The 14,201-nt window shown below is 42.4% G+C and overlaps 1 protein-coding gene and 1 pseudogene across 1 annotated transcript in view; one reads left to right on the forward strand and one right to left on the reverse strand.

The window, feature by feature from the left end:
* The window catches only part of Plxna2 (plexin A2), a 194,212-nt gene extending 185,901 nt beyond the window's left edge, over positions 1-8,311 (forward strand). The window contains exons 30-32 of the mRNA XM_021173227.2: positions 1,476-1,688; positions 2,271-2,421; positions 3,481-8,311. Coding sequence (XP_021028886.1) covers positions 1,476-1,688; positions 2,271-2,421; positions 3,481-3,576 — 460 coding nt within the window. The 3' untranslated portion in view covers positions 3,577-8,311. The remainder of the gene's footprint in view (positions 1-1,475; positions 1,689-2,270; positions 2,422-3,480) is intronic.
* Positions 8,312-11,182: 2,871 nt separating this feature from the next.
* Positions 11,183-11,649, reverse strand: LOC110296672 (annotated as a pseudogene).
* Positions 11,650-14,201: the final 2,552 nt, after the last annotated feature.

The raw sequence follows: 14,201 nt of genomic DNA on the forward strand, positions 1-14,201 counted from the left end.
TGAGAGAGCCAATGGGGCCTTGGAATAGACTTTCATTCTTTTGATGATGTGGGCCTCCTCATCTGCAATTTTTGGTCACAGTGGAGTGATATGGTTCAGTGGCAGTAGATGAAGAATACTCAGTAAGCCCCTACCAAAACAGACCCATGGTGTCTCCTCAGCTTTGCAGGATGTTGAGCCCAGTACTGGGACTAGCTGTTTGGTTAAAATTAGGAGAAAGTTAAAGGTTGTTTGCTTCTTTGTGCCTTCTGGCTAGACTCAAGCAACAGCAATGCACCCCCTCCCACATTGTGATAGTGTGATAAAGCTGAGTCATGTGGCTTACACCTCACATAGCAAATGTCCAAGGAAAAGAGCTTAGACATGTCCAGCCAGCTCTGTCAGAGAAGGACAGGACAGAAAAGCTGTGCCAAAGCTGGCTGAGGCAGCTCCTCCTAGGTTTCAAGGAAGGGTTGCAAGTTGGAGGACAAGCAAAATTTACAACAGGAGGCTTGGGAGGGGATAAACACTGACATTTACAATACCTATCATTAAAAAGACACTTGGAAAATTCCGAGTTGATGAAGTCAGCAGAATTCAAAGAAAGAATAGCAAGAGCTAAGGGCACTAACTTGAGCTAGAAGGGGAAGCCCATGACAGGGTTCATGCCACACAGGTATTAGAAGAGTCAAGGCTGGAGGGCAGCCAGAGAAGGCAGACTTCAGAAAGAGGCAAAACAGTAGCTACAGAAACTGTTTTGAAGGCAAGCAATGGGCTTACTTCCTCCTGGAATTGGGAACATTGAAGGCTATTCCTCTCTGCCTTTAGATTCCAAAGTCTCAGAAGCAGTCTTTCTTTTAGGAAAAACTCAGAGCCACAGTGGGCTATTCTCTCTTGGAATACCAACAACAGGTCACTCACTTCCCTTTGCCATGCTGAGACACAAAAAGCCCTGGAGGAGACCCCTGAAAGAAATTATTCCATGAGGAACCTGTCCTCTGACTCAGTACTGAGAACTGGCTCAGTGGCAGACTGGCTCCAGAGGGTAGTGTGCCCACTGAGGCAGTACTTAGGACTGACTGACCATTTCATCCTTTTATACAATGGCCATGACCTCTGTGAGAGACTCTAGGAACTGGATGGGTTTGTCTTAGCCTTGAGGAAATTGTGCTGTTTTCTGTAGTTGACCTTCCCCTTGGGCACTGAGGCCTCTGGAAAAGCCTATCAAGAAGGGGCAAAGCCGAGACACACCCAACCCTCAGCTGTTAGGGAGCAGAGGAAATGCCTTGGTATGAGAAGACCAAAACCACTCTGCTTTGTCCTGCATCTGGGAACAACATAAGATGAGCAACTAGCTCCTGTTGGACCAGTTTCTGAGTTCATTCTCTTCTCTTTTAGAATGGAATATCTGCTCTACCATTCAGTAGTAAGGGGAAAGTATTGGGAAGGGGCAATGTCAAAGTACATTCTTCAGGGTACTCTACTTTTTCCTACAGCCTTCCACTTCGTTTCTGGGTGAATGTCATCAAGAACCCTCAATTTGTATTTGACATCCACAAGGGCAGCATCACAGATGCCTGCCTCTCTGTGGTAGCCCAGACCTTTATGGACTCCTGCTCCACATCAGAGCACCGACTAGGCAAGGACTCACCTTCCAACAAGCTGCTCTATGCCAAGGATATCCCCAGTTATAAGAACTGGGTAGAAAGGTCAGTAATTCCCTCAAGACACCCACTGTGAGCATCAGTGGCCACTGAAGAGCTGGACCTTATACCCCCTATGTTGTGGGAAGGAAGGGGACTTGGTGAGGTCTGATAATTATCATCCTAATTAACATTTACTGGTCATGTAAGCATTATTGTGATAAGGATCTTATATGTATTATTTCACTGAAATATTCAAATGGACAGTTGTAAAATAGCTGCTATGATTATCCCTATTTTACTAGCGAATGAATGGAGGCACAGAAAAGCTATGTAACTTGCCAAAGCTCACAAGCTACGAGGTAAAAGAGCTGAAATATGAACACAAGGAGTGTTGCCTGAGTCTGGGGTTTTGACTACTCAGGACCCAGCATAGGACTCAGTCTTAGCTGACTGGAGTGTCCTTCAAAAATTTGGACTGCACCTTAGACTCACACCTCAGCTTGAAGCAGAGGCTACATCAGAGAAGAGATGGAAGGCAGGAACAGTTTGGACCCATGGCTTTATTCTCCCAAGGGACCTGGACCAGGGTGGGTATTGGTGAATGTTTGCTGAACCCCCATCATAGGCTTGTCCTGTCCATGGCAGATACTATGCAGATATTGCCAAGCTCCCAGCCATTAGTGACCAAGATATGAATGCCTACCTCGCGGAGCAGTCCCGCCTGCATGCCACAGAGTTCAATATGCTGAGCGCCCTCAACGAGATCTACTCCTATGTCAGCAAGTACAGTGAGGAGGTAAGACAAGGTCTCAAGGGCTGATACCAACCTGCAACTTAATCTAGGCCCGAAAAAACAGAAGTAGCAGTCACTTTTTAAAAAATCGCAATCTATAGTCAAAGTCATGAGCCCCAAATCATCTTTTCTTTATAAAACAGCCCAACCTCTCCTGATTCATTGAACTCTTCCCTGTCTTCTCTTACTCAAGTATTGCATGATTAATTTTATTCTTTCTTAAGCAATGAATAGAATTATCAGTTTACACTTGGGCAGATCCAGTCAGATTGAGATAGACTGCTGGACTTTGATGTGAACAAAAGTTAACAAGGAAGGTGACAGGCCTTGCATTAGCGCTGAGCCTAAAGAAAGAAACAGCAACAACAACAGAAAATAGTATTCCACACTTAAGTAACTCTAACATATGCTTTAAGCATATGAGAGCTCTATGCACGTGCATATATCCCTGCGCATGTTTGTAGATGTGTGGTCTACATCATGATTTTGTGGCATGCCACCCTTATGGCAGTGGTCCCACCAGAGTAAATGCAGCTGAAAAATTCCTGTGTGACCCCAGAGTCATCTGTACCTCATAGTTCTCATGATTATATGGCCATGCAGTGCAAATGAGCCCACCAAACTGCTAGTTATATGGCTTACAAGACTAAGTATAGTCTGTGCTCTTAATAGTAAATAACTATGTAACTAGTGCATAAACTATGTTTACTATGCTATGTTATGCTTTCGTTAGTATTTTAGAGCATGCTCCTACTTATAAAAACAGAGCCATACATTTCATATGTGTTCTCTTGTACTTGATTCAGTCTCTTGCATGTGAGTACTCTCAGGTGATTTCCTGATGACAAAACCATGTAAGGACTCTTTTCTCTGAAAGCATCCTCACTGTTAAGTAAAGCATAACTATGCATAAATCTATTCACTGAATCATGCCAGCTATTTAACATTACATTCATAAAGGCAGATTAAAAAGGTAGAGGGACAGATGCTGGGTTGATGACTCCAGAAAGTTGAGCCTTTGAAGCTGAATCTTGAGTTACCTGCCTTTGTTTTGCCCTTCAGCTCATCGGGGCACTAGAGCAGGATGAACAGGCCCGACGGCAACGACTGGCCTACAAGGTGGAGCATCTCATCAACGCCATGTCCATAGAGAGCTGAAAGGAAGATATCTTGTTCTTGGAAGAGAGACTCATATAAGCTATCACACTGGCATCTCAAAAGGAAAGATGGGATGAGTGAAGGGTATCAGGCCCCAGAGCTGGCTGTCCTCTAAAACCTCACTGACCGAAGAAGGAAAGGCTCCTCTGTCAATGGCAGCCATGTTTCATCACAGCCAGTTCCTTCCAGAAGAACAGTGAACACCACCCATCACAGTGTGAGCTCAGGACACTACGGGCAAGGAGAAGGTGGCCCTTTAAGCTGAGAGGCTTGAGCCAGATGGTTCTGCCTCTGTGACTGCTGCTTTGCATGAAAATTCATTTGATGTATATTGGAAAATAATGAGAACTTTATTTAATTTTTTAAGAAAAAGGGAAAAAACAGAAATAAAACAAAAACATAAATCCTCCCTGTCCATCCCGTCCAACTTTTGTTTAATTTGATTTCTATTCCCTTTTTAGTAATATTTCCCCTTCCTCTGTAACATCTCTTTCTCAATGTCAGAAAAATACCTGAGAGACGCTGAGTAGAACCAGTACGGAAATGCTCTCCTCTCCCTTGAACTGAGAGGAAGGAGGAGAGGCAGGAAGGAGCAGAAGTTCATACTAACCATTTGGCAAATAAGCCAGGAAGACCTGAATCCCACCACAGCCAGATGCAACTGAGAACTGCAGGCCTTTGTGGAAATTGCAGAAGCTGACCAGATCCACCTGCTAATAGGAAACTGCCTTCCGTGCTGTGCCCTTGTGTATCCTCATCTCCTAAGAGGAGGAAGTACCCAACAAGGACCTGTGAGAACACCTTTTCTTTGTTTCACTTAATCCCAAGCCTCAACAAATGAGAAGTTGGTCCTTGGTACTTTTCCTTTTGGTTTCCCTAGAATTGATATCAGAAACTGAAGAGATGAGGCTTTCATAGAACAGCCACCTCCTTCTTAAGGACTCTGAAAAGAGACCCACAAGCCAGGCACCTGGGGACTGCACAGACCAGGCCTCCTAGGTCTGAGCTGAATGGGGAACATGGGTGTTTGACTTTGAATTCTACTCAACCATCCACTAGTTTACGGCAATTAAAAAGAAAACAAACTCAAACACTGTTTACAGTAAGCAATACTTGAAGAGTGTAGGTTTAAAAAGCAGCAGTATTTATTATTATATTTTCTTTTCTCTTGTGCCTGGAGAGGGGAGGCCAACCTTCACTCATAACCAGAAGCCCCTGACCAACTGGGCATACTGCATTTGCCTCAGTAGAAATGACCATCATCTCTGTCTGTCATGAAACCATGGATGTGAAAGTGTATTACGTCTGAGAAGGCACCTGTCCGTCCCTCTGTCTCCTGATACCTAATGCCATAGATGGCCAGCCTTCCTGAGTATAGCTTCCAAGCAGAGGCCAAGGCTCCATCCTTGGGCCCAGAGGCAAGCTCTGTTGTAGCAGGACAAGAAATTCAACTGTTAAGCCCTCAGGGAATTTAGTCCTCCTGCCTTGGGATGACCCCTAGCAGCCAACTCCAACAGCTTTGCAATTAGCATCTGTCTCTAGGGAGGAGGACAAGAGGATGACAAAGGGTGGGCATGAGGGAATGGTAAACATATGTCCCCTAAGAAGGCATAAATCTTCTGTTTTTTAAGGGGTCAGGAATGCCAGACTGGAAAATGGGGCTGGGAAATGGGGCTAACTATCCCAACAGAGACTGGCCCTGGATTACTTCCTTCACAATTAACTCAGGCCTCAGCTGATTTTTCCAGTTGATTCCAGTATCTGAGATTCTGCTCACCAGATCTGACTGTCTGCACAGGGCAAAGAAGAAAAGCCAAGAAGGTGGCTTCCATGGAATGTATATATCTTCAGATGGCTGTCTCACACACAGCTGAAGCTGTCTGGGCTGTTCAGCTTGTTTCTTGCCTGAATGCAACTGACGAGTGGAGAGAGAAAAGCATTCAGCAAAATACTCAGGAAACTTGCTGATTTTATGATGATTCACAACCAGCCATGTCAAGGCCACTTTTCTTCTGATAATCTACTCATGTTAAAGTTTTTCGGGGCCATATTAATATCCTGGAAAAAAAAAAACTAATGACTGGCCTTTCACACCAAGCCAAAGTGTTTGCTCCTCATATCACCCAAAGCTTATCATCTTAGAACCTGTAATTTATGAAAATGAAAGAAATGTTATAGTCAAAACAAGAATAGGAACAGAAGACAGGATAACTCTGGCTCACCTTTTTTTTTTTTTTTTTTTTTTTTTTTTTTCCCATCTCAGCACCGTTAAAGACTTTCTGAGCAGCTGCTACTGCTCAGGCTGATGTCCAGAGTGCCATTTCATCAAGAAGTAAAAAAGAAAATGTTTTACATCCCTTTCAATAGCATCTTACCCACACCCTTTTCAGTGTGCCTACCTGGTATATCCCAGCAGCCACTTATGGTACCCGTTCACTGCCTCTGGCATGCTTCACTGAAGATGTTTGAGAGTATGGAGAGAATGATGGGAAGAGAGCAAATCAAAGAATGTAGATGAAGGGAGCAGGGCCAACCTGAAAGATGGTCTAGACACTTTGCTAAGGATTCCATGAGTTGGGCAACTTGGGCTGAAAAAGAAGAGTGGCCAAGGGGCACAATTAAAGAAAAACTAAGGAGGAAAATTCAGCTAGAGAGAGGCCATGCCATGCCAGGAGGGTGAGTTATTGTAGAGTCTTGCTCTCATTTTAGCTTTCTACCTATCATTCCACCAGTTCTTTGCTTTAGTTTACTAGTCACTGTTAGTCTACTCCCTGGTGGAGAGGAGAGAAAGTTGATTGGTCACTGTTCTTGCTGTTATCCAACTTGAAGATATTTTGGCCTTTTGTTTAAAAAGAAAAAAAAAATGTTAAAGCTACCACCCTTCCCCTCCAAAAGCCATTTATCTCTGGGGAGTCATGAAATCTCTCTTAAACCTACCTAGCTTTATTTCATTGATCTACACAAAAGGCAATTCTCTAGGAAAGGAATAGGACTGCAGAGGGTTTGGCAAGACAGAGTTCTAGAGGACTGTGTTAAGATTTATCCCTCAACTGGACAACACCTCTTGCCTTCTGTGTGGATCAGGCACTTCTGTGTCTGATGTTCTACCTCTTTCTGTGGTTTGAATCTCAAAATTACTTCTGATCCCTCTTTCTTTATAGAGTGCAGTCATTGAACTCATGGGCACACTGTGATCATACCGAAAGAGGGAACTGTGTCCTTCACTCATTCATTTGGAGAAGAATCCTAAGTAGTAATCGGCTGCCAAGTTCTTAAAGGTCCTACAGACCAGGGTGAATAAGACCACAAAGGTCCTTCTTTCAGCAAATGCAGGTTCTCCAAGCTGCTAGACCTACCACCAATACAGCAGCAGGATGGTTTCCCCACCCTCCCCAGCAGAAAGCACTAGGTGCATAGAAAATGGGGTGTCATTAAGGAAGAAGGCTGACCCACACACACACACACTGCTACCACCTATTTAGTCAGCACAACCTTGCTGCTTTATGCTCCTGACCTTCCTTCAGTTCCACCAGGATGAAAATAGAAATTAGCAGTTAAGGCCCCTGGGCCTGCTGCACATGAGATAAAAGCAGAGGTGGCTGCTAGCAGTCGTCTGATACAACAAGCAGAGACTGCTGGAAGCCTCTAGCTATTGAGTTCTCAGATACTGCACAACTGCCAAATCTGTAATCTCACCTGCTGCCTGGCAATACTAAGCTGGCAGTTACTCAAAAAAGACCCTTTCCAACCACACTGTGTCACAGCTAAGAGCCCTGAATCCTCGACACAGACAGTTAAGAATTGAGATACAGAGGGCCAGGAGGGTGAGGAAATGCAAAGTGGCTTCAGGGACCTAGGGCATGGGGCAGATCTTATAGTGGGAAGAAGGCTGGAAGAGGTGGTCAGGTCCTCCTGATGCCTTGTCTTAGGAATGTGCTTGTAGAATAGTGGCATCTGTTTCATACTCCACATCTCTTTTCCTTCTCTCTATCTTTTCTACTCATTCCCTAGAGTGAAGATTTAGTATCTAAGGCCCAGTGACACTTATAATAAAGAGTAAAATTTCTCTTGGTACTTTCTAGCTAGTCTAGGGAATGTTACAAGAGACAAGCAAGGCCAATGCCTGTCAGACAGGCCTCAACACAATAAACAAACTAGAGAGTCTCCTGCCTTGCACAGGCTCACAACTCACTCTCCTCTCCCATACCATCTCCCCAGACTGAGCTGCCTCCTCCCTGCCTCTTCCCTAGGAACACAGAGAAGGCAGTAAGAAGCTTCTTTGAGACTCAGTCAAGGTCATCATTTTGACATGCTTGGTCTCCATTTTGACATCCACGCGTAAAGAAGTGTGGTCCCCACCAAACAGGACCAAAGTTCCTGAATGTATGGGAGAGAAAGGGACAAGCTCTTTATGCAGGCACATGAAGGCCTTGAGCCAAGTTGCCTCTCCTCATCCTCTCCTACTCAGACCTTTCCCCATGACACACTGGAATCTGTATTATATCTATTTTTAAGAAAGTACAATGCTGGTTGTCTGGTTTTGTTGTTTTTACAGGTGTTATGAAATAATAAGAAAATGAAGTATTTAAAATGTTCCAATAAAGCGGGGTTTTGTTATCTAATATATTATCATGTACCTATTGTAAATATGAAACTCCTATTTTGCAAGCCAAGGACACAATTTGTACTGTTGTTATATATAAATAAAGATTACTGGATAAAAAAAAATCTTAAATCTTCAAATAAACGCAGTTATTTGGCCACATGGGTATAGAATAATTTTGGGGTCTATACAAGAAGCAGATAGTCAGAAAGAGCAACTGAGTTGCTGTGAATGAATCTGAGGAAACTGTGGAGCCAGAGCTATTCATGTCTAGCCATCTTCATCACACACGTGCATACACTGTCTGCTCCAGGCATATCAGTGTGTGAACACTGCCCTCTAGCCCCAGGACTTCAGAATACAGCTTGCCTCTGGGGAGGCTGCAGGCTCCTTTCCAGAGCGAGTTCTTAGACTAGTGTCACCTCTCTCCCCAGGACCAGCCCTTCCAAAAACAACACTCACTCATGGATTAAGTGCTAGGGTGAAATGTGAATGAGAGAAGCCTGGCCCTTGTTGCTACTGCTTAGGATGATTCTGAGGGAGACTTTCCGTTAAGCATTGAGATAGGTAGTGGTGTTCATATTTGCTTCAGAAATTAAAAGTGAATAAAGTGAAAGATGTCAGATGGTGAGTACTTTTAGATCCAGCCCAGGGGAAGAATGTGAAGACAGCCCCTGATTGGGGGGTTGTGAAAAGAAAAAAAAATGGATCTGAGAAGCAGAACTTCCACTGTTCTGTAATGAGCCTGAAGAGAAGAAATCTTCAAACTCCCTATAAACTGAGGGTGATATGCCCCTCCCTTTACCCTTATTTTCCTGTTTTTATCCTGCAATTCAGTGATGTGTGACATTTTCACTCTCTTACTGGTGAGATACATTAGATGAGAACGACTCAAGAACCTGTCCCAGCCAAGTGTATTCAGGAGTTTCTCGTCCTTTTCTATTAGAAAACAGGACCAGAAGGATTTTCTGAGAAGCAGGGTATCCCTGACTTTGAACCTTAGTCTAGAAGGAACATCCAACACACATAAAGAACCCTAGTACTCATTAAACAGAATTTTGGAAATGAGAGCATGTTAGTATATAGATATTCTTATATAATTATATATATGTATAAGTATATAGATATTCTTATATAATTATATATATGTATATATATATATATATATATACACATACAAACAGTATATGCTACATTTGTAGAAAAGTTATACAGAAGAAAGAAAGAGAGAGAGAGAGAGAGAGAGGAAGGAAGAAAGGAAGAAAAGAAAGAAGGAAAGAAAGAAAGAAAGAAAGAAAGAAAGAAAGAAAGAAAGAAAGAAAGAAAGAAAGAAAGAAAGAAAAAGAAGAATTTATTATGTAGCCCAGTCTGGCCTGAAACTCATGATTCTTAATCCAGGGAGTACTGGGATTTTAGGTATATACCACCTCAACAGGCTCAAAGAAATAATTCTTGAGATTTTCTACCCAGTACTCAGCAACTCGTAGTGCTTTTTTGTATTTGTATTCCTGTGCATTTATCTCTCACTCCCCCTCTCCTCCCCTGAAATGAAAGGACAGTACAGTGCCAAGGTCTGAGTGGAAACACTGTGCATTGTGTTCAATACCATAGCTTGTCTGAAGGGCATATCCCCATTTTGTTAACATTAAGTCATCCTCTGCTGTCCACCATGTATATGAAGGTGTGACACACAATACTGTAGCCCTGGTGAGCTAACACCAGCTTCTGTTACTGCCTGGTCATGGACTGACCTTGCACCTCAATGGCTAGAACTCATTTTCAGTTGTAGTTGTTTTTTCAGAGTGGTTTTAATGTGTCCAAAGCTAGTGGACTACCGTGAAGTCAGTTTGTCCAGTTGCCCTTAAAGGGCCTATCTCAGGACAGTTTTTCATTCAAGGATGTCAGGCATAAAGGCAGGTTCTATAAAAAGACTTCCTACTCATAAATTTAAATCATTCATAGTCAGCATTAAAATGGTGTTTACAATGAAGATAATTGAAGGCTCAGCATAGAAATAGCAATCCTAAAACATTTAATATTACTTAGTATTTAACACTTCACAGCCGCAAAACTCTAGCTCCAGTACCCCAAGATGACACAGATCCTTCTCATCTGTGTCAAAAGCATCCCCCCAAAAAGACAAAGTAAACCAAAACAAAAACTAAGATCAGGTCAGAGCTGGAGTGCCTCAATCCCTAGCATGGGCTCTGTCTTCTTCAAAGAAATATTCTAAGAACAGCTATTTGTACTATTCTATTTCCCACATCACCTAAACCCAGGTCTCTTAAAGCAAATTGTCTTACAATATTTACAGCTTTGTGAGTATTGCAGAAGACAGAAAAAACCACAAACAACTGCAGGACCAAATTCTCCAGGAGGGAAGGGCAATTTCTAGGCGGAATTCTTATCCTGGAGCTAGTTCCTTCACGTGTCCAGTTTAGTGACTACATAAATTATATCTGTCATTTTCTGAGTACTTCACTTACTTTTCAAGTTTGTAAATCTGTGCACCAACAATTCTAGATCTCTAGAAGATCTAAGAGAGAATAGCTATCTCAAAACTATTAAAATGCACCATGGATTTTAAATGTAATGAAAAGCTTGCCTAAAATTGCCTCCATTCTTTTAATTGATTTGGTAATTTTTTTAAGACTGTAATATTATTTTTTAAAACACTGGAACCTGTAAGATAATTCAACCACTTGCCACACAAGTCTCTTTTTTCTGATCTCCGTGTGTGACTTGGCATACATGTGTTTATATACACATGTCATATACATACATACCAACAAAACAAAAATAAATAATAATAAAAATTTTTTTAGAATAAGACATAGCTTTTTATTGGTCTAACCTGGTCTAATCCACATGCCTAGTGACAGACTTGGCCAGTTTTCTCCATCTGTCTCCAGTCTTCCCTTTGTCGAGAGCTCCTGGCTTGACCCAGGAAAGAAGATTATCATGGGCAAGGATGGCAGACATTCAGTTGGGACCTGAAGGGGTTCAGTGTGATAGAGATATGGGGCTGCTGGGCAGAGGGAGGATAGTGCCCTGCACAGCTCTTGCTTGGACAGAATGGGAGGGGTCAGAAGGGAAGAACTTTCCCAGCAGCTCCCACTGTGCCCTTCTTGCCATCAGCATCTCTCCCTCAGCTTCCTTAACGTTTCACTCCAGTTAGACCTTTTTCTGCTCCATATCTTTAATTTTTTTCTGCTATTTTCTGTTTGTCTAACAGTTGGTTGTGAATTACTTCCTTGGACTGTAGAATAAACATTCTTCCTACGCCTTCATACGTTAGTCTCATCTACCAGTGTCATAATCTCTATGTCCATAAATTGTGCATGCTTTTTCTTTCTGTTTAGCAGTTCAATCTGTATGTCTGCAAGTTTCACCTTCTGTTGAGTATCAATAACTTTGGCTTGAACCTCTGTGAAGGTCTTCTTCAACTCCATATTCACAGAGGTTGCCATATTGGAGCATTATATATGCCTGTACTAGAGGCTAACCAGAAAAGGTATAATAATAATAATAATAATAATAATAATAATAATAATAATTTTAAAGAAAATACTCCCCTCCCCATGAGAAAATTCTTCACTTTTGGTCTGTTCGTGCCCACTCTAAACTATGGATTGTCACCTTTATTGAATGCCATGTATAGTCCATTAAAATCTGAATGGGGAGGATTATGTTAATAAAGTTATATGAATATACAACTTCAAGTGGAGAAAAGGAACTGTAACCAGTTCACAGTGATTACACAAGAAGAAAGTTATGTGCACAATTTGTTTACCAAAATGACAGATTAGATTATAATCAGTAGTATTCAATAAATGTGGAATATTTTTTAAATTCTGGCTTTTTTGTGATCTCAGTCATAGTCTTGGATAGTAAGTAACCTACTCCACAGAATTCTTTATTATACAGTATGCTTTCCCCTCCCTTCTCCTGACCAGGCCTTTACTTCTGCTTTCTACCCTTACCATATATGCAAGCATTCTTCAGCACACACTCAGCCATGTAACTCAGCAGGATGGACACTGTAAAGTAGCCAGGGAAGAGGAAGAGATGAAAGTGTGGTGGTTTGAATATGCTTGGCTCAGAGAGTGACACTATTAGGAGGTGTGGTGTTGTTGGAGTAGGTGTGGCCTTATTGGCAGAAGTGTGTCATTGTAGGTGCAGGCTTTAAGACCCTCATCCTAGCTGCCTAAAAACCAGTCTTCTCCTGTTTGTTTTGGAACCATATGTAGAACTTTCTGCTCCTCCATCCCCATGCCTGCCTGGACTCTGCCATGCTCCTGCCTTGATAACAATGGTCTGAATCTCTGAACCTATAAACCAGCCCAATTAAATATTGTCCTTTGTAATAATTGCCTTGGTCATGGTATTTGTTCACAGAAGTAAAACCCTAACTCTTGCGGGGAAATATTAAAAAGAACTAGGCACATTCCCATGCTTGTGCTGACAGCTATCTGCCCCGTGGCCTGGCTGGCAATGCACTGGCAGGCAATGGCCAACCATGTTTTTATCTCATGGAGACTCTGATTCAGTGCTCTGAAATCTCTCCACCCACTTGCTAAGTTCCCACTTGTGGGTCACTACCACACCAACCCCATGCTTCAAATTCCCCACAGCCTTTGTGGTGCACCTCAGGCAAACCTGCTTTGCCACTGTACCTTTCTCTCTTGAACAGGAATGAACAGCCATGTGAAGGAAAACACAACACAAACTTAGTTCAGAAACTACAGTAACTCAATCGTTGGGCACAGCAACTAAAATCGTAATCTTCTAAGCTTTATTAAATCTAAATCCTACGGTGGCAAATCCTGACATATTCAATATTGAAACTGGGAGACACTTGTAGCTATATCTTGTCCTCACAATATCCCAGTCCAAAATGACCTAACTCTCTCCTGCTTCCTCTCTTCCTTGGTCCAACCTGGAAGTCCTGCCTCCTTGTCCAATGATTGGCTCCTTTATTCATTAGGGGATTTGTTCACAAGAAGTCACCTAGGTACTTGACTCACTCCTTGTTATCAGCCCCTCCCAGGAAAGAGGAATTAGCATCAAAATCCAAACAGCACCAGGCCTATCCACAACACTAAGACAGAAGGCAGAGTTTCCACCCCAGCCAGGACTGTTGACCCCACTTGTCTGGGTATTAAAATAATCTTGGCTATGGTTCAGGTGAACAGCCTCAAACATCTAAACCTGACTTCACCAGACTCTACACCAAGGAGAGCTGGGGTTAGAATCCTTGAAGCTCAAGAAACCTGAGCTTTCACTAGACGTGATAAGTCCACATTCAGATGAATGCTTGGAGGAGGGACATTCCCAGAGCTCTGACTAAACGTGCCAAAGAGTTTTGGAATACAAATAGTTGGGTTGAGAAATGTACTCTGCCACGTAGGAGCTAGGTAGTAGTTTGTACATTTCTTAGTCCCTCTGAGGTGATCTTCTGCTATTAAATGCACTCAGTATTAACTGAAATAGCAACAGTGAAAATTAGAGGTAATGTATATAATAGCGTGTGGCTGGCCTGGCATCGACAAGCACTTAAGAAAAACAGACCTTTAGTTTCTAATTATTACCCTACATCACCACTGAAATACTTGGCCTTGCATTCTTCCCTGGGAAAATATGAGTCTAGTGTTCTTTCAGAGAAGCTTATCTGACTGAGCAGAGCCTGCCTAAGAATGTTCTGAACACAAATCTAGGAATCTGGCATTAAATTGTTCCTTAGTTCCCTGAGTGACTATAAGTAAGGAGTAATAACATATGATTATAATCCCAGCAGTCTGAAGATAAAGGCAAGAGGATTAAGAGTTAGAAGGCAGCATGGGATACATATTTACATACACATACACACACACAAAGACACACACATACACAATACACACATACACATGCATGTGCACACACATTTGCATGTGGGCACACATGCACAGACACAAGCAAACACAGGCATGCACATGCATACGCACCAGTTCCTAGGACATGAAGACACAGATATCACAGAGAT

The sequence above is a fragment of the Mus caroli genome, chromosome 1, assembly GCF_900094665.2.
Source record: "Mus caroli chromosome 1, CAROLI_EIJ_v1.1, whole genome shotgun sequence".
Classification (NCBI taxonomy): Eukaryota; Metazoa; Chordata; class Mammalia; order Rodentia; family Muridae; genus Mus; species Mus caroli.